Here is a 20,810-nt window from a genome sequence, read left to right as displayed (position 1 = left end):
TTAATTCTGCCTGCTCATTTCTGTACAGCCTGTGCCCATAATTCACAGAGATGGTGTAGACCATAATTTGTTAGTTACAGATTAGTATGAGACCAAGGTAAAGGCAGAGTCCCACTGAATTTTAATTCCTAGCTGATGTCAAGAGAAATATCTATACATTGGTGACAAACAGCTATCTTGTTTGTGCTTGTGAAATGTCAATTACAACAACACTGATGGAGTTAAAGATAGAAAGACACAAAGTCAGAAAAAAAGACAAAAAACATTGAACAGAACACACTTCAAATTTTAGCAACCCTCCCCCAGTGGGAACTGTATGGGAGGAGTGATATCTGTTTTGACCCAATTTACCAGTTTCGATTACTCCATTCCTATCATCCGATATTTTATCTTCAGAGTTTCAAGGGTTGGGGGTCTTGTGACAGGCAGGTAGGAGGCTCATTGTTACAACCTGTGTCAGGGGTTTTATGATAAAATCTGGATTCCAATGCCACTTTAGCACAATTGAGCTGGATGTCCCATATACTGGTCAGTTGTTTCTTGTTTCTCAAGATGGCACCAGACCGAGGCAACGTCTTGCAAGCTGTCCCCAGCATATTTTCTAATTCTATCTTTTACTCTCATTCTATGCTTCTGAAACTTCATTCTAACTCCTTTAAACCCTCTAACAATGCTATGACTACATTCTGCACTCTCGCCTTTTCTTCTCTATGTACGGTATGCTTTATCTGAATAGTGTGCAAGAAACAATACTTTTCACTGTATACCAATACATGCAACAATGATAAATCAAATCAAAAGGGATAGTAGATGGAATTGGCTGAAGAATGTGGAGGTACATGTGGAAGGTGTTCAGAATGGTTCCAATCTGAAGCTTGTTCAATTCGGACAGTCTGGCAGTTGCCAATTTGGTACTGGTTTGGTTTGGGATTTCAGCTAACACCATCAGTAAAACAGGAAAGAGTGGCACTGTGCTACATGTAGGAAAGGGAGGAAGGAGCGCCCTCTCAATGCACAGGAATACATGGATCTTAACCCTTCCATAGGCACCAGAGAAAATCTCAACAGCAAGGTCCATAGGCCATGTACCCTATGACTCTCACCAACTTTAACAGATGCACAATGGAAAGCATTCTTTCTGGTTGTATCACAGCTTGGTATGGCTCCTGATCTGACCAAAACCGCAAGAAACTACAAAGGGTTGTGAATGTAGCCCAATCCATCACGCAAACCAACCTCCCATCCATTGACTCTGTCCACACTTCCCACTGCCTCGGCAAAGCAGACAGCATCATTAATGACCGCACGCACCCCGGACATATTCTCTTATATTTCCATCGTGAAAATGAAACAGAAGTCTGAGACTCGAGAACAGCTTCATCCCTGCTGCTGTCAGGCTTTTAAGTGGACCTACCTTGCACTAAGTTGATCTTTCTCTGCACCCCAGCTGGGACTGTAACACTACGTTCTGTACTCTCTCCTTTCCTTCTCTGTGAACAGTATGCCCTGTCTGTATAATGTGCAAGAAACATTACTTTTCACTGTATGCTAAATACAGGTAGCAATAATAAATCAAATCAAAATCAGATCAAGGGTGGCTTTCTCAAGTAACTTGAGGAGCAGTGCCAGAGGTGGCTTCTCCTGAGCTTGCTGGCAGTGTTTGATCTCTACAGTCACCACAACAAAATCTGCCGTCTCTTCAACCGGGGACAATGACATTTATGAGGCTATCCCAGTTCCTACTGCCTTTAATTTAATTGCCTCAGCATCTTTCTCAAACGAGACTGGGCACACGCAAAGAATCTCTCACACCTTCCATGAACACTTCAAACAAATCACTGATGCACTATCTGTAAGACAATACATCACTTTATATTTTAGATAACAATAAAGATAGGGCCTTAAGATTCAGGGCTATGGTGCCAGGGTGTGATCGACTGCTCTTGTGTTGTCAGCAGGACACCTCAGGATGTCATGAGCCTAAACATGAGCGGCACTGTGGCACAGTGGTTAGCACTGCTGCCTCATAGCGCCAGGGACCTGGGTTCGATTCCTGCTTGGGTCACTGTCTGTGTGGAGTTTGCACATTCTCCTCGTGTCTGCGTGGGTTTCCTCTGGGTGCTCCGGTTTCCTCCCACAGTCCAAAGATGTGCCGGTTAGGTGGACTGGCCATGCTAAATTGCTACTTTGTGTTAGGGGGACTAGCTAGGATAAAAATGTGTGGGGCGATGGGGATAGGGCTTGGGTAGGATTGTTGTTGGTGCAGACTCAATGGGCTGAATGGCCTCCTTCTGCACTGTAGGGATTCTATGAATAAAAGCATTTCATTCCATTCATGTTCAAGATGTACATGACCAGACTGATGCATTAGACAAAGCTCCTGCCATACTTTATGCAATCCTTTACCCAGAGAACAGTGGAGGCTGGGTCACTGAATGCTGAGTTAGTCAGATTTTTGATCCACAAGGCAGTCAAAAGTTGGCAAGAAAGTGAAGTTGAGGCCATGATCAGATCAGTCATGATCTTATTCAATGCTGGGGTGCGTTCAAAGGCCAAGAGGCTTACTCCTACTCGTATGTCTTATGTCATAATTATCATGAACTTATTTGTTGTGGTAGTGAACTATCCTGGCTTTTGCTTTAACCTGGGACAAAGACAAGACCATTCAGTCATGGCTACTGACACTGGCTCACAACCCCAAATCATAAGCCACCTGCGGAAGTCCCTATGTCTCGGGAACACCCGCAACATTGACAGGAAGGGAGTTCCAGCAAAGGTCCATGCTGTTTCCTGGAAGGAAGGCTGGCTGAATCACAACTTGTGGAGATGTCGGCGTTGGACTGGGGTAAACACAGTAAGAAGTCTCGCAAGACCAGGTTAGAGTCCAACCAATTTATTTGATAGTAAACCCACAAGCTTTCGGGGTTTGCCCCTTCGCCAGGTGAATGGAGAGTGATCAGACCTGGGTGGAAGACAATCAGGAGCCAGCAGCTCAGCAGCGCCACCAGTGGCTGAAGCAGGAAAGACACAGATCAGTGATGTGGGGGGGGGGCGGGGGTGTTGGGCGATTGGCTGGCTCTCTGTAAAAACCGCAGTCATATCAACACAGTTCCAGTGGGAATGTGTGTAATTTACATAATCGCGCCACATAACCAAAATGTTTCCTTTCTCCCAATTAATTGTATTTAGAAACATGCTTTCTGAAGTTGCACACAGTTAATATTCTACCAAGATACCACCTCAGCCAAAACTGTTACCCAAGGGGTGGCACAGTGGGTAGCACTGTTGCCTCACAATACAGGGACTCGGGTTCAATTCTGGCTTAGGGTCACTGTATGGAGTTTGCGTGTTCTCCCCATGTCTGCATGTGTTTCCTCCCACACTCCAAAGATGGGTTAGATTGACCCTTAGTGCCAGGTGGATTAACAGGTCAAATATGCATGGATTACGGGGATAGGGCCTGGGTGGGATTGTTGTCAGTGCAGGCTCAAATGGGCCGAATGGCCTCTTTCTGCACTGTAAGGATTTGATGGTTCTCCGGCTAGAATGCCAATCTGTCCTCTCAACATACCTACACATGTCACCGACTAGGAGGAGCTGCTGGCTTTTGATCCTCTCTCACCAGTAAATTACAATGACCCGAATAGCGTGCATCTGTTTTCAGCCCCGAGGCCGAATGTTCACGCCATCCCCTGACTTGCAATGGAGGTCACCCACCTCGTAATCATTGGGCAGAATTTTATGCGTCCCAGGAGGGCACACATGCACCAGGAGAGCGTAAAATAGCACGCGATGCACCCAATGTCATCCTGCATTTGTGCGACATTTTGGTCAGCGGACGTAGGCACGGATTGGCAGTGCACCCACCAACACTCCTGCAGCCAACTGAAGGGGTTGTCTGCCCTACAGCCCAGAACTTTCGACCTCGTTTCAGGGATTTCTGAGACAGTAGAGATTCTCCAGGGAGATTTGTGCGGCATCATGGACAGTGTTCAAGGATGGCATGGTGGCACAGTCAGGGTGGCACAGTGGTTAGCACTGCAGCCTTACAGGGTTTGGGTTCGATTCCGGCCATAGGTCACTGCCTCTGTAGAGTTTGCACGTTCTTCCTATGTCTGCGTGGGTTTCCTCCGGGTGCTCCAGTTTCCTCCCACAGTTCAAAGATGTGTGGGTTGGGTGCGTTGGCCATGCTAAATTGTCCCTTAGTCTCAGGGGAACTAGCAGGGTAAGTACATGTGATTATGGGGCTAGGGCCTGGGTGGGAGTGTGGTCTGTGCAGATTCAGTGGGCCGAATGGCCTCCTTCTGCACTGCGGGGATTCTATCTCTCTCCACACTTCCAAAAATCTTGAGGAAAAACCGGCTGAAAATTTTCAAATCCCGATACAAATCAGTAATACTGGAGTTCAATTTTAAGGTACAAAAAAGGCAGTTGGGACAAGTTTTACTGGCAACCTTCATTTCCAAGTTTTACTGTTTATTCCCTTAAAGAGCTAGGAAACCTTATTTTTATGTGAATGTGCATCCAGGTGCCACATTTATTGCTGCACTGAAGTCAAGTGCCCAGCTGTATCAGTCTATAAACCACACGGAGAGGTTGTAAGACATTGTTTGCTCACAGTTGTCTGCAAGTCAGACGAAGCAGGCTGTGGCTTATGGCCTGCTGTTTGGGTCTTAACCCAAAGCAGCAGCAATGCGAACATCCATGGGGAAAACCCATCCCCCTGGCTCTGCCCTGCATCACCCAGGTCCCAAAGTAGACACACTAATGGTGCCACTTACTCAAAACACAGTGGATTCTCACCAACGGGATCGGCCAGTCGATCCCCACTATGGGTTGCCCAATGGCGGGGCAAGTGAGCCATGCAGGACATCTGTGGGACTGGCACATCCCGCCCGCCAATGGCCAACGGTGAGCTGCAGGAAAACCCGCTGAAAACCTCCGACCCACGTCACGCAGCCACTGTTGGTCAAATCTAACTAAATTACACTGTGCGTGTCATGGTCTGCTGCTGTCCCATATGATGAGATAGAGCTGGGAAAAGGTAGTCAATCATTTTGTGTAAAATGGGAACTTCACTACCCTGAGCTGTATGTGAATCTTACTTTACAGAACTCTGCAATGTGTGTGTGGAGCTGTGCACAGATGTGATTCAAGTGGGGCTGGTCATGTTATGTGCTCTGCACCTGTACCAACAAGTTCTCCTGAATCTATAAAGAATGCAAGCATGAAATTAAGGAACACCAGATCATTTATCCATTGCATTAGTGCGTTATTAAACATGTAAGCCAACATGCATACCTTTACACAGTAATATGGATCATGATTATTATGCTAGCTGTTATGCTGATTTCCCTCACTCTCTGCATCTTACAGACTGATATACTGTCACACACAGGAGCAATGGGCCATTCAGCCCATCTTTCATCACCTCACTCTTTCAGAATACCGTTCTGTTCCTTTCTCCCTCATGTGCTTATCTGGCTTCCCCTCAATTGTATCAACTTTGTAAATATGGTAGCAGGTTCTACACTTCAGCCACTGGCCGTCACTTTTCACAAACCTTTAAAAATTACAAGCAGGATCTTCCAGTCCCGCTGCTGCCAATGGAATTTGCACACTCTGCTGCTGGGGAACCCGTGGTGGGGGATAAGGGGGCAGTCGCCATCAGTGGGAAGAGAAAATCCTTCCCTCTATCTTTCCGTCCTGTTTATTTTTGGCTCGTGATTCTGCACAATGACAAAGTGTTTGTGCTGATGTTTCTACATCATTTCTTCAAGATGAAGCAAGATCTTCAGAGGACAGGATTCCAAACCCACAGTCAGCCCACATTAATCACTGAGAGCAGCTTCCTAATTTACAAGTGAGGCCTGCTCTCTAATCTCTCCTTTTTCCTCAAACTTCACCTAAATATCCCACACAATTCCGGTGCTCCCTCCTCCGGTCAATTTTCCCAAGGGCAGGCTGGATTAATGGCAGGAGCCCATGCGAACACGGCAGGAAGCCAATAAAGGTAGTTAAGGGGTCAATTTTCAATGATTTTCCCGCACAAGGGGATTTTGTTGTCCCTCAGTTTATTTGACTTTGTTTAATTGTTTAGTTGATTTATACAAAATAGTACGTTTGCTTGCATTGCATGGGCCCTCCTGTTGTATCAACACCACAGCAAATCGGAGAAGGTGGCTGCACGGTGGCACAGTGGATAACACTGCTGTCTCTCAGAGCCAGGGACCCAGGTTCGATTCCCGACTTGGGTCACTGTCAGTGCGGAGTTTGCACATTCTTCCTGTGTCTGTGTGGGTTTCCTCTGGATGCTCCAGTTTCTTCCCACAGTCAGAAAGACGTGCTTTGTTAAATTCTCCCTCAGTGTACCCAAACAGGTGCTGGAGCTTGGCAACGAGGGGATTTTCGCAGTAACTTCATTGCAGTGTTAATGTAAGCCTACTTGTGACATTAATAAATAAACACAGTGGCTGCATATGGCTTATTAATATTCAAGAGCAGGAAGATGACAAAGTGAATGCATCCCCGCGTCTGAGGCCGGACATAGTGGTCAGAATATTCTGACTGGTTCCCCTGGCAAAATATGATGGTCCTGCTGATGGTGATCCCCCACCATGGGTTCCCTGACAGCAGGGGATGCACACAATGGGTCACCCCATTGACCAGATGATCCAGCCACTGGCCACTGGTGGACCTCCTCCCCTGCTATGGTACAGAGTACGAGGGGCATGGAAAATCCCACCCAGTGTGAGGGGCCAGTGATTGATGTCTCTGATAATGTTGGGACTTATAACAATGGCACCTTCAGTGCCTACCCCCCACTTCCCCTCTCTGCCCCCCAACCACCGCTTCTCCTTGCCTCTCAGCAGTATTCTCACTGCGAAGACAGCCAGCTGCCCTAGCAACAGACCACACTGTATCCACCCCCTCCTCCTTAATTGAATGGCATTACTTGAAGGCCAGGGGATTGTCGGGGTGGGGTGGTGGGGAGGTGGGGGGGGTGCGGGGAGGAAGAGTTCTCAATTGGTCAGCGTGCAGTAGATTGAGCTTGAAGTTCTCTCGCTGTGATTGGGGGTTGAGAGCTGAAGATGGATCCAACACCCAGGAAGTTCCAAAATCCAAAAGGTTCAGCCCTGACAATTCATTTACAAACAGCTCAGCTCAGACTGGAGAGATAACTCAGGAACTACTCCAAAAGGCAACGGCCGAGTGATATTATCACTAGATTATTATTCCTGAAAGTCAGCTATTGCTCTGGGGACCTGGGTTCGAATCCCACCATAGCAGATGATGGAATTAGTATTCAATTAAAAAAAAATCTGAAATTAAGAATTTACCGATGACCATGAAACCATTGTGGATTGTCAGGAAAACCCATCTGGTTCACTAATGTCCTTTAGGGAATGAAATCTGCGTCCTTACCCAGTCTGGCCTACACATGACTCCAGAGCCACAGCAATGTGGTTGACCCTCAACTGCCTACCTTGGGCAATGTGGTTGATCCTCAACTGCCCGCCATGGGCAATTGGTTGATCCTCAACTGCCCGCCATGGGCAATTGGTTGATCCTCACTGCCTGCCACGGGCAATAAATTGCTGGCCAGCCAGCGATGCCCATGTCCCATGAATGAATACAAGAATCATTATAAACGCAGTTGTGATTGGCTCCTAATAAAGTGGTATTGTCACCAGTGACACATGTGAAAACCCCACCTTATGCAATTAAATGAACTGATGAATGGTAAAAAAAAATCACCTTTTATACAGGAAATAAAATCTTTTCCTTTTTTAACCCAAAAACCCACTTTCCTGCTGTTCTACCTTTGATCCTCCTTTCATCTTCTTCATGACAATTCAAATAATTTTCTAATTTAAATACCAAATTCCAATATTTTCCACGTTAAAAGAAACAGGCGGAAAATCTCTAACATAATTTCCTAGCTCAATTCACACTGGACAAAATTTGTTTTGGGAAAACAATTCACTGCAGGAAAACCCCATCTAGTTCACTTGTGTCTTTTCGGGAAGGAAATCTGCCTTCCTTAGTTGGTTTGGCCCACGTGTAACTCCAGACCCACAGCAACGTGGTTGGCTCTTAACTGGCCTCCAAGGGTGACTAGGGATGGGCAATAAATACTGCCCAAGGTTCCTTCAAAAGCACCTGCCAAACCTTCACCACCTGGAAGGACAAAGGCATCAGATACATGGGCATGCCCACCACCTGCGGGTTTCCCTCCAAGCTACACAGCATCCTGACTTGGAAATATATCGCCGTTCCTTCGCCATTGCTGGGATCCTCAATTTATCGAGTATTTAAATAGCTAAAGAGCAGGGGATTGACATACTTATTATGTGAATGGCACTTGGAATGCAAGATGCTGCTCCTTTGCTGACTTGCTCAGGCGGTGCATTAACAAGGTTTGTTCTTTGCTGAAGACAAGGAGGTTCTGCACTAGGGGGACCTGGTGCTTTCAGAGTTAACAACCTGCTCTGACCAAGACCGCAAGAAACTACAAATTGTTGTGAAAGTAGGCCCAGTCCATCAGGCAAACCAGCCTCCCATCCACTGACTCCAACTACAGTTCCCGCTGCCTCAGAAAAGCAGCCAGCATAATCAAAGACCCCACACACTTGGGATTTACTCCCTTCCACCTTCCAAGATACAAAAGTCTGAGATCACATAGCAATCAACTCAAGAAAAGCTTCTTTCCTTCTACCGTCAAACTTTTGAATATATTATCCTGATCCTTCTCTTCATCCTGTGACTGTAACACTACATACTATACCCTCTCCTTTCGTTCTCCCCTGTTTCCTCAATGAAGGATATGCTTTGTCTGTGCAGTGCGCAAGAAACAATACTTTTCACTGTATACCAACACATGCGACAATAATAAAGCTGCAGCATGCTACGGTGCAGAGGGACCTGGGGGTCCTTGTGCATGAGTCACAAAAACCCAGTCTGCAGGTGATCAAGAAGGCGAATGGAATGTTGGCCTTTATAGCGAGGGGGATTGAATATAAAAGCAGAGAGGTCTTGCTGCAACTGTACAGGGTACTGGTGAGGCCACAGCTGGAGTACTGTGTGCAGTTTTGGTCGCCGCACTTGAGCAAGGATATTTTAGCCTTGGAGGGAGTGCAGAGGAGGTTCACTAGGCTGATACCGGAGTTGAGGGGGTTGGACTATGAAGAGAGACTAAATAGGCTGGTTCTGTACTCATTGGAGTTTAGAAGGATGAGGGGGGATCTTATAGAGATGTATAAGATAATGAAAGGGATGGATAGGGTAGAGGTAGAAAGATTCTTCCTGCTCAGAAAGGACAGCAGGACTAGAGGGCACAGCCTCAAGATAAGGGGGGTGCAGTTTAGAACAGATTGAGGAGGAACTTCTTCACTGAAAGGGTGGTGAATCTTTGGAATTCTCTGCCTGTTGAAGTGGTGGAGGCTACTTCGCTAACATATTTAAGACGCGGATAGGTAGGTTTTTGGCAGACAAGGGAATTAAGGGTTATGGGGAAAAAGCGGGAAAGTGGAACTGAGCCACTTCAGATCAGCCATGATCTTATTGAATGGTGGGGCAGGCTCGAAGGGCTAGATGGCCTACTCCTGCTCCTATTTCTTATGTTCTTATGTTCAAAGCAAATCAAACCAAATCCTAAGAGAGCAGGTCTAAAGTGGAATGATGACTGACCAAATTTACACCTCTTGCCAACCTTCAAACAGTGATAATCCTCTACAGCAATGACCCTCTCTCAGTCCTCCCTGTGAACTGCCACCAGACATTAATGTAGCAACCTCTCCCCGGTGCCCTGCCATCAACAGTTTCTCAGATCACAAATCGCATTGTTGAACACACACTGACATCTCCCTCCAGAACATTTCAAGCTTACGTGACGCTGTACCTCTATTTCTTTGCGACAGATTATTCTGCTCAGCTTCATTATGTCCACATTTAGCTACGTTCAATATGCGTGTTCTTTAATTGTGAAGAAAATACACTATAATTACTCTACTTTTTTTTCCCAAAATATAAATAATGTATGGCTGAATTAAAATTGCACAAGCTTTTACAGATTACATGGTTACCTCAGAGCGAACAGGCTGTCACACACTCAGTTAGCATTCGATTTTAAAAAATAACCATCAGGATTTGATCTGACAGATAAACTCAGCGGGGTGGCACGATTTTTTTATTTGCCTATATAACAGCAGTCACCACACTTCAAAAGGTAATTCTGCCTACGTGGAATGCCTTCAGATGTTTCTGATAAGAGGCATCAAGGCACTATAGCCCCAGTTTAACCCAGCAAGAGGAGGATTATTTTACATATGCCCCAAGTATTCTGAGGGCAGCACGGTGGCATAGTGGTTAGCACTGCTGCTTCAGTGCCAGGGACCCAGGCTCGATTCCTGGCTTGGGTCACTGTGTGGAGCCTCATTCTCATAAGATATAGGAGCAGAATTAGGCCCATCGAGTCTGCTCTGCCATTCAGTTACGGCTGATACGTTTCTCGACCCCATTCTCCTGCCTCCTCCCCATAACATAAGAACATAAGAAATAGGAGCAGGAGTAGGCCAACTAGCCCTTCGAGCCTGCCCCGCCATTCAATAAGATCATGGCTGATCTGTCGCTGCTCAGTTCCACATTCCCGCCCTCTCCTCATAACCCTTAATCCCCTCTCTTATCAAAAACCCATCAACCCGCGTCTTAAAAATATTTAGCGAGGCAGCCTCCACCACTTCAACGGGCAGAGAATTCCAGAGATTCACCACCCTTTGAGTGAAGAAGTTCCTCCTCAACTCCGTTCTAAACTGCCCCCCCTTTATCTTGAGGCTGTGCCCCCTAGTCCTACTGTCCTTTCTGAGCGGGAAGAGTCTCTCCACCTCTATCCTACCCATCCCATTCATCATCTTATACGTCTCAATGAGATCTCCCCTCATTCTTCTAAACTCTAACGAGTACAAGCCCAGTTTATTCAGCCTCTCCTCATAGCTCAACCCCCTCAACTCCAGTATCAGCCTAGTAAACCTCCTCTGCACTCCCTCCAAGGCCAAAATATCCTTGCGTAAGTACGGCGCCCAAAACTGCACACAGTACAAGGACCTAGCTATCTCTGTCTCAATAACCTGGCCTCCACAACTCTCTGTGGCAAAGAGTTCCACAGATTCACCCCTCCCACAGCCCAAAGACGTGCTGGTTAGGTACATTGGCCATGCTACATTCTCCCTCCGTGTACCCAAACAGGTGCCAGAGTGTGGCAATTAGGGGATTTTCACGGTAGCTTCATTGCAGTGTTAATGTAAGCCTATTCATGAAATTAATAAATAAACTTTAAATACTTTAAACTTTTTAAACTTTAAGGGCACATGAAGAATCACGAGTTAGGCTTGGTAACTTGGAACATTGGGAGTTCTTTGTTACAGATGTGCACTGTTCCACAGTCAGATCTAAGACTGCACAACTGGGTCCCTCACTGGGAGGAGCTAATCCTCAAGGGTCGCCTGACCTGCACTCTTAAAGGGGCAGTACGCACCCCTCAACCCCTCACATATATTATATGCATACATCATAAGGTAGGCAACTGACAGAGACTCTAAAATGTGTTCTTGACGCCACTTTAACTCAGCAACATGTTTTTCTGAGTGGTCACACCAACCCAAGTAGATATTGGCTTACCTCACATTCAGATATCATGGCATAATATTATCATTCACACCCCAATGCAATTTTAGCTAGGGAGTGCCTCTGACATTGTCAAAAACCCTTGGCAAAATCTAAGTGGGCAATCAGCAGAGTTGTTGTAAAGGTTGGAATAAGTATTTGCTTATAAGAACATAAGAAATAAGAGCAGGAGTAGGCCAACTAGGCCTTCGAGCCTGCTCCGCCATTCAATAAGATCATGGTTGATCTGTCGTGGCTCAGTTCCACATTCCCGCCCTCTCCCCATAACCCTTAATCCCCTCTCTTATCAAAAACCCATCAACCCGCTTCTTAAAAATATTTAGCGAGGCAGCCTCCACCACTTCAACGGGCAGAGAATTCCAGAGATTCACCACCCTTTGAGTGAAGAAGTTCCTCCTCAACTCCGTTCTAAACCGCCCCCTCTTTATCTTGAGGCTCTGCCCCCTTGTCCTACTGTCCTTTCTGAGCGGGAAGAGCCTTTCCACCTCTATCCTATCCATCCCATTCATCATCTTATACGTCTCAATGAGATCTCCCCTCATTCTTCTAAACTCTAACGAGTACAAGCCTAGTTTATTCAGCCTCTCCTCATAGCTCAACCCCCTCAACTCTGGCATCAGCCTAGTAAACCTCCTCTGCACTCCCTCCAAGGCCAAAATATCCTTGCGTAAGCACGGCGACCAAAACTGCACATAGTACTCCAGCTGCGGCCTCACCAATGCCCTATACAGCCGCAGCAAGACCTCCCTACTTTTATATTCAATCCCCCTCGCTATGAAGGCCAGCATCCCATTCGCCTTCCTGACAACCTGCTGCACCTGCAAGCTGGGTTTTTGCGACTCATGCACAAGGACCCCGAGGTCCCTCTGCACCGTCGCCTGCTGCAGTTTTTCGCCCCGTAAGTAATAGTCCTTCCTACCATTATTCCTACCAAAGTGGACCACCTTGCAATTGCCAACATTAAATTCCATTTGCCATTTCTTGGCCCATTCGCCCAGCCTATCTAGATCCTTCTGTAGACTCTCCCCACCCTCCGCACAATTTGCCTTTCCACCAATTTTGGTGACATCAGCAAATTTCGACACCCTACACTCGGTTCCCTCCTCCAGATCATCTATATAAATGGTAAATAGCTGAGGCCCCAGCACCAACCCCTGGGGCACTCCACTAGTCACCATCCGCCAATCCGAATAGCACCCATTGACCCCCACTCTCTGCCTCTTATTTGACAACCAGTCCTCTATCCACGCTAACACCCTACCCCCAACTCCATGCCCCCTGACCTTCTGCAATAACCTCTTGTGAGGTACCTTGTCAAACGCCTTCTGAAAATCAAGAAAGACCATTACGGTCTGGACAAGTCAAAGTCCTTCTCTGAGCCCTGCAAACTATCCTTGGGGCCCCCTCACTCCTGGCCTTTCCTCTCCCTCCCAGCATCAATATCAACTCAGCCTCCTTCCGTCACCCCAGCACTAATCAGACACAAATTGACGGTCTCACCCAGCAGCCAAGACTATATTCCTGCCAGCTTTGGGAAGGGGATAATTTTGAACAGTTTGAGTGCCAGCACGGTGGCACAGTGCTTAGCACGGCTTCCTCGCAACGTCGGGGACCCAGGTTCGATTCCGGCCTTGGGTCACTGTCTGTGTGGAGTTTGCACATTCTGCCCGTGCCTGCGTGGGTTTCCTCTGGGTGCTCCGATTTCCTCCCTCAGTCCAAAGATGAATGGGTTAGGTTGATTGGCTATGCTAAATTGACCCTCGGTGTCCCAAGATGTGCAAGTCAGAGTAGGATGCCTTTTTGGAGAGCTGATCTAGACTTGATGGGCTGAATGGCCTCTTCTGCACGGTGGTGATTCAAGATCCCTTTAAAGTTATATAGGAATGCTCAAATTACCAACTTCCCCCCACTGCGTGTCTAGTCTCTTGTTTAAACATGATACAACATTTCAAAACTCGGGAGATGATCCTGGAATGCAGGAAAACTCTCAAAAGGTGCATTTACAAGCAGTGCCACGGGGAGCAGGGATCCTTGCAATGATGGGCAGCAGGTCTCTGCACTGGTGATTCAAAATTCCCCTGGGAGATGGGCTGCCTTCAAATCAAATCCTAATAATCCTGTTGCTGTAGCTACATTACCTTTCCAATCAAATGTTGCTATGTTTGGATATTACTTCAATCTGTGAAAGCAGAATAGTCCAACTCGGACAAAATGCCACTTATCTGTGCTACACAACAGCTGCGCCATCGAAAGGGCACAACATTCAATCTCACTGGAGAGCTTCCATAGAATTCAACAATATAAAATCTATCACACAGGAGAGCAGTGGTATGGCGGCAAATTGGTTAGCACTGCTGCCTCACAGCGCCAGGGACTCAGGTTCGATTCCGGCCTCAGGTTACTGTGCAGAATTTGTACGTTCTCCCTGTGTCTGCGTGGGTTTCATCCAGTTTCCTCCCACAGTCCCAAGATGTGTGGGTGGATCGGCCACACTAAATTGACCCTCGTGTCAGGGGATTAATAGGGTACGGGAATAGGATGGGGTTGTGGTCAGTGCAGACTCGATGGGTCGAATGGCCTCTTTCTGCTCTGCAGGGATTCTATGAGGCATAGGCCATTCAGCCCAGCCAGTCTATGCTTCACAGAAAACCTCCTTCCATCATATTTTATCTCGCCCTCTGAGCATATCTTTAAATTCCCTACAGTGCGGAAGGAGGCCATTCAATGCTGCACTGACTCATGCATAACTCAGCCTGTAAATTTGACATTTGCTGCATCGCAATTAGTAAAACTACGCTGAGCTGCCCATGAAACTTTTTGCAACCACGATAGCACTGCTCATAATGTGCAAGAGTTTAAAGCTGAAGTTGTCCCATTCTATAGATTGTGAAGACGTGGTTAGCTAACCGATAAGACTACGCTTTCTGCTTTTGGGTCTGGATGCCTTCCACGACAAAGCTCCCTTCCCATCGGTTTAGATGCAGTGAACCTCTAGATAATGATCAACAGAGCACCTCACCCAGGCCCACAGCCCACCCTATCCCCATAATCTCGTGCATTTACTCTGCTACTCCTCCCAAAATTAGGGAGGCTAACGAGCATCTTTGGGCTATGGGTGAGAAACCGGAGCACCCGGGGGAAACCCATACGGATATGGGGAGAACGTACAAACTCCACACAGCCAGTTACTCAAGGCTGGAATCTAACCCAGGTCCCTGGCGCTGTGAGGCAGCAGTGTTAACCACTGTGCCACTCTCGATCGCTGCTTCCTTTCTGTCCTGTGTATTTTAATAACTTCTTTAATAGCAAGTTCCACATTCTTACCAGCCTCTGGATAAGGAAGTTCCTTTCAGGTTGATTGATGATTCGTTGATTTTTATGATCTCTGGCTTTGGATTATCACATATGCATATTCCCTACATCGACCATATCAAATAAATCAATGAGATCATGCCTCAGCTTCTCTTTTCTGGAGAATAAAAGCCTCAGCCTGTTCAACCTCCCTTGATAATTATCTGGAGATTCATGGCATCTAAACTGATGTGAAGGGAGCTTTGTTGTGGAAAGCATCCAGATCCAAAAATAGAAAGCACGATCTTATCAGGTAACAAACCATGTCCTCACAATCTATAGAATGGGACAACTTCAGCTTTAAACCCTTGCACATTATGAGCAGTGGTATCGTGGTCGCAAAAAGTTTTATCAGCAGCTCAGCGTAGTTTTACTAATGGCGAAGAGTAAATGTCAAATTTACAGGCTGGATTATGCATGAGATTAGCTAAACAAGTGAAAAAAAAACTTATTTTCATAGAATCCTTACAGTACTGAAGAGGCAATTCGGCCCATTGATCCTGCATTGAATCTCCATCAGAGTGTCTTACTCAGCCCCACCGCCCACCCGATCTTCATAACCCATGCATTCACCCCACTAATCCCCCTAATTTACACACCTTGGGGCACTAAGGGACAACTTAGCTTGGCCAATCCACCTAACTTTCACATCTTTGGAGTGTGGGAGGAAACCAGAGCACCTGGGTGAAACCCACCCAGGCTCGAGGACAATGTGCAAACTCCACACAAACAGTCACCCAAGCTTGGATTTAAACCTGGGTCCCCTGGCGCTGTGAGGCAGCCGTGCACCAGACAATGTGGAGTTGGGGACAAGTGGCAGAATGGGTGGCTAACTGGCTTCAAGACAGGAGTCAGAGAATGGGAGTAAGGAGTAATTTTTCAGAGTGGAGGAAGGTAGGGAGTGATATTCCACAAGAATCAGCAGTGGGATTATTGCTTGTCACAATTGATAATTTGGATTTTACAATGAAAGCACAGTTTCTAAATTGCAGGTTACACCAATTTTCTTCTTGGTGGAGGTGCAGAGAGGGGAAGTGGCAATGCTAAGGAAGACTGCAACAAAATACAGGAGGACAAACTTACAGAATGGGCAAATGTTTGGCGAATGAAGTTTGACACAGATAAACATGAAGTTAAAGCAAAATACTGCGGATGCTACAAATCTGAAATAGAAACAGGAAATGCTGGAAAATCTCAGCAGGTCTGGCATCATCTGAGTGAGAAAGAGAGTTAATTTTTTGAATACGTAAATCACTGACATGAAAAGTTCAGAATTCAGGAGAGACATGTTTATTTGAAAATTTAACTGTTTCTCTCTCCACAAATGCTGCCGGACCCGCTGAGTTTTTCCAGCACTTCCTGTTTAAATGCGAGATAGTTTTGTAGGAAGGATAGGGAGCTTACTTAGAGCTTAGCATATGCCAAGTGGGGTACAGGTATAAGGGGATCTCAGAACATAAATATATCAAAAGCACTGAAAGTTGTGCACAGGTTAGCCAATCCTCCTAAAAGGTGTATCAAGCGCTGTGTTGTATTCTGAGAGGGACAGAACTGAGAAATATGGAAGTGATGCAAAACCTGTATCATTGGGTTAAATCATAGCACCACATGCAATTCTGATCATCCTATTATGAAAGGGATACAGAGACATTATAAAGACTACAGAGAAGATTTACAGGGTGACACAGGGTGGGCAGGGCTTATCCATATCAACTGACAGTTTGGGTGTGTGCTTTTTCAAAGAAGGATGCCCTAACAGAAGTCTTTAAACTGCTGAAAAGTTTTCATCGCGCGGATACAGTGAGAATGTTTCCTTTTGTGGGAAACAGCGTCGTTTAGAAGGTAGCGATGTGAAATGACCATCAAAAAAATCCAGTAGGGAATTCAGAAGAAACCTCTGCCTCCAAAGGATGGTAAGAATGTGGAAGCCGCTGCCACAGGGAGTGACTGGGGTGCGTAGTATCGACGGGGAAGCAAGACAAGTATCTGAGGGAGAAGGAACAGAGAGTTACAGCAATAGGTTTAGATGGAAAAAGATGGGAAGAGGTTTGAGTGAAGCATAAAACACCAGCAAGGATTGGTTGGGCCGAACAGCCCATTGAAGTGCTGCATCCTCTGTAATGTGATGTAGTTAAGTACAGTCGGAAAGCCTGAAACTCATTGTATATGTTCGAGATTGCTACACTCTGCAATAATTAGTTGAGTTTGTGAGATGGCTCAATTACAGTTGAGAGTGTGACAGCCATATATGTCCCATTGCCTGGTTAGATGTAGGTTCATTCAGGAGTCACTGGTTTTGAAAAGACTAAAGTTCAAGTCGATAAAATGGAGATCTGCCCTTTGAAGTTCTCATTAGGCTTTGTAATGATTGCATAATAACACAGCTTAAATCACCCACAGATCTAGGGCGAGAATATGGTAATGCACCATTATTTTAATTTTTATTAAATTAGCAAGCAGCTCAATTGACTTTTTACTTGGTGAATAAGTAGAAGAGTGATGGCCCATTGGCAAGATTCAACAATACTCTAGTAATAGGAGTTACAATGAGACACTAACTCTCAGGGCAGCATAGTGATTAGCACTGCTGCCTCACAGTGCCATGGACCTGGGTTCGATTCTGGCTTGGGTCACAGGAGAACATGGAGTCTGCATGTTCTCCTCATGTCTGCGTGGATTTCCTCCAAGTACTCCTGTTTCCTTCCACAATCTTATGTTGGACATGTTAAATTCTCCCTCGGGTTCCTGAACAGGCGCCGGAGTGTGGCAACTAGGGGATTTTCACAGCAACTTCATTGTAGGGGTTAATGCAAGCCTACTTGTGACTAATAAATAAAACTTAAAACTTTTTAAACTCTCAGGCACATGAAGGTAAACACAAACAAAATGGGCATTTCCCCCTTTCAGTGTTACTTACGCTCCCCTAATGTCTGCACCTCAATGCTTGGGCTGTAGTTCCCATAGTTGGTGGATGAAAACGCTCGCACTTGGAATACGTACAGCGTCCCAGGTTTCAGGTTATTGATGGTCACAGTCGTCGATGCGGTTTTTACTGTTGAGTAGCTTTGATCGTTCTGTTCCTGCCAGAAAAATGTACGTGGTTTCAGTGATAAATCCAAACTATAAATTACCGACATGAAAAGCGCCCAACACTGAAGGATGGACAGATCAACAACGGTGACGATAGCTAATCAATGGCCGATCTGTAACACTGGTTACTGGTGATCTAAAAAAGGCACACACACACGCGCGCGCACACACACACACACACACACACACACAATCCTAGAATTCCTACAGGGCAGGAGGAGACCATTTGGCCCATCGAGTCTGCACCGACAACAATCCCACCCAGGCCCTATCACCACAACCCCACATACTTACCCTGCTAATCCCTCTAACCTTCTGCATCCCAGGACACTAAGGGGCAATTGGCACTAATGGCCAAAGCACCTAACCAGCACATCTTTGGACTGTGGGGGGAAACCAGAGCACCCAGAGCAAACCCACGTGGACACGGGGAAAATGTGCAAACCCCATATAGATAGTAACACAAGTTGAGAACGGAATCCAGGTCCGTGGTGCCTTGAGGCAGCAGTGCTAACCACTACGCTGTCCCTGTACTCAAGAGTAGAGCATTCAAATAGATTACTGAATACCTCAATCTGAACACCATCTCTTTGTTTTGGTTCTCAGTGCCCTTTTCTAACAAAATCCAACCAATCTCGGTTTTAAATTTCCAGCTTTACATAGCTTCATTTTCCTTCTCACAGTAGAGTGTTCCAGATCCCCTCTAACCTTTGTGTGAAGGGCTGCCTGCCATTATCTCTGAATGGTTAAGTTTCCATTTGTGCATGCAGGTGGGCATCCTCTGCACACTGCCAACATTCAACTCTGGGATGTTAGTGCTTGGCAGAGTCCTTCATGTAAATATTCCAAAGATGGCCAGCCTTGCTAATCAACACCATTGCCTTAAAAATTCTGTTGACTGCATTAATTCACCGCAGGTCCAACAAAGATGATTGAATGGAGTCAACAGAATAAAGAGTTACAGAAAATCCAATCTCAAACTCTGAGTAGGAAAGGAAATCTCACTGAAGCATTACAGCAGTTTAGTGAAGATGAAGATCAAAGTATTTATTTACAAGAAAAATGGCACAGAGGTTAGCACTGTTGCCTCACAGCGATTTGTCCAGCCACTTGCCAGAGGAAACATAGAATCCTACAGTGCAGAAAGAGGCCCTTCGGCCCATCGAGTCTGCGCCGACCACAATCTCACCCAGGCTCTACCCCAATATCCCGACACATTTACCCGCTAATCCCTCTAACCTATGCATCCCAGGACACTAAGGGGCAATTTTAGCATGGCCAATCAACCTAACCCGCACATCGTTGGACTGAGGGAGGAAACTGGAACACCCGGAGGAAACCCACGCAGACACGAGGAGAATGTGCAAACTCCACACAGACAGTGACCTGAGCGGGGAATCGAACCCACATCCCTGGATCTGTGAAGCAGCAGTGCTAACCGCCGTGCTACCGCGCCGCCCACACTTTCTCCATCAGAGCATCTCACCATTTTGAATATCTCTCTTCCAGTTCCCCTTAATCTTCTGCATCCTAAGGGGAGGCACAGTGGTTAGCACTGCTGCCTCACAGCGCCAGGGACCCAGGTTCAATTCCAGCCTCGGGTTGCTGTCTGTGTGGAGTTTGCGAGCTCTGCCAGTGCCTGTGTGGGTTTCCTCCGGGTGCTCCGGTTTCCTCCCACACTCCAAAAGATGTGGGGGTTGGGTGGATTAGCCATGGTGGCAAATGCATAGGGTTACGGGCATTGGATGGAATAGAGAGCCTGGGTAAGATGCTCCATCAGAGAGCTGGTGCAGACTCAATGGGCCAAATAGCCTCCTTCTGCACTGTGGGGATTCTATGGTTCTATTCAATGATAAAATCTTGATCACATTTTTTTCTAATTAGTAGCACTCGATATAAGCAATGTTTTAAGTTACTAGCCAAACAGGTTAACAATGGGCAACTTCACGGTGCAAATGCACGTAAAACTGTTAAAAACTGGGAATCCAAAGTAGTTTCTTCCCCCACCACAGGCTCACCATAGGCACAACGACAATAGTTTCTGGGATTGGATTTAGTCAGTGATGGAGAGAGCTGTAATGAGACGGAATAATGGCTTTGGCAGAGATGAACAGCAAATGTTACGCCACTGTTTAAAAAAAAGGAGGTAGACAAAAGGTAGGTAACTATAGGCCGGTTAGCTTAACTTCTGTAGCAGGGAAAACGCTTGAATCTATCATCAAGGAAGAAATAGCGAGATGTCTGAATATAAATTGTCCCATTGGTAAGACGCAGCAAGGGCAAGTCATGTTTGACTAATTTGGTGGAATTCTTTGAGAACATTATGTGCGCAGTGGACAGTGGGGAAGCTGTGGATGTGGTGTATCTGGATTTCCAGAAGGCATTTGACAAGATGCCGCACCAAAGACTGCTGCATAAGGTAAAGGTGCACGGTGTTACGGGTAATATATTAGCATGGATAGAAGATTGATTAGCTAACAGAAAGCAAAGAGTGGGGGTAAATGGGTGTTTTTCTGGTTGGCAATCAGTGACTGGTGGTGTGCCTCAGGGGTCAGTGTTGGAACCGCAATTGTTTGATTTACATAGATGATTTGGAGTTAGGGACCACGTATAGTGTGTCAAAATTCGCAGATGACACTAAGTTGGATGGAAGAGCAAAGAGTGCAGAGGACACAAAGTCTGCAAAG

General features: G+C 46.2%; 1 protein-coding gene across 1 annotated transcript in view; it reads right to left on the bottom strand.

Moving 5' to 3' along the window:
- epha10 (EPH receptor A10) overlaps positions 1-20,810 on the bottom strand; it is a 548,838-nt gene that overhangs the window by 61,448 nt on the left and 466,580 nt on the right. Inside the window, exon 7 of the mRNA XM_080211320.1 lies at positions 17,951-18,113. Within this exon, the coding sequence (XP_080067446.1) occupies positions 17,951-18,113 (163 nt within the window). The remainder of the gene's footprint in view (positions 1-17,950; positions 18,114-20,810) is intronic.

This window comes from Carcharhinus amblyrhynchos, chromosome 24, assembly GCF_965287045.1.
Source record: "Carcharhinus amblyrhynchos chromosome 24, sCarAmb.v2.hapA, whole genome shotgun sequence".
NCBI classification, from domain to species: domain Eukaryota; kingdom Metazoa; phylum Chordata; class Chondrichthyes; order Carcharhiniformes; family Carcharhinidae; genus Carcharhinus; species Carcharhinus amblyrhynchos.
This window is presented reverse-complemented; position numbering and strand designations above follow the sequence as displayed.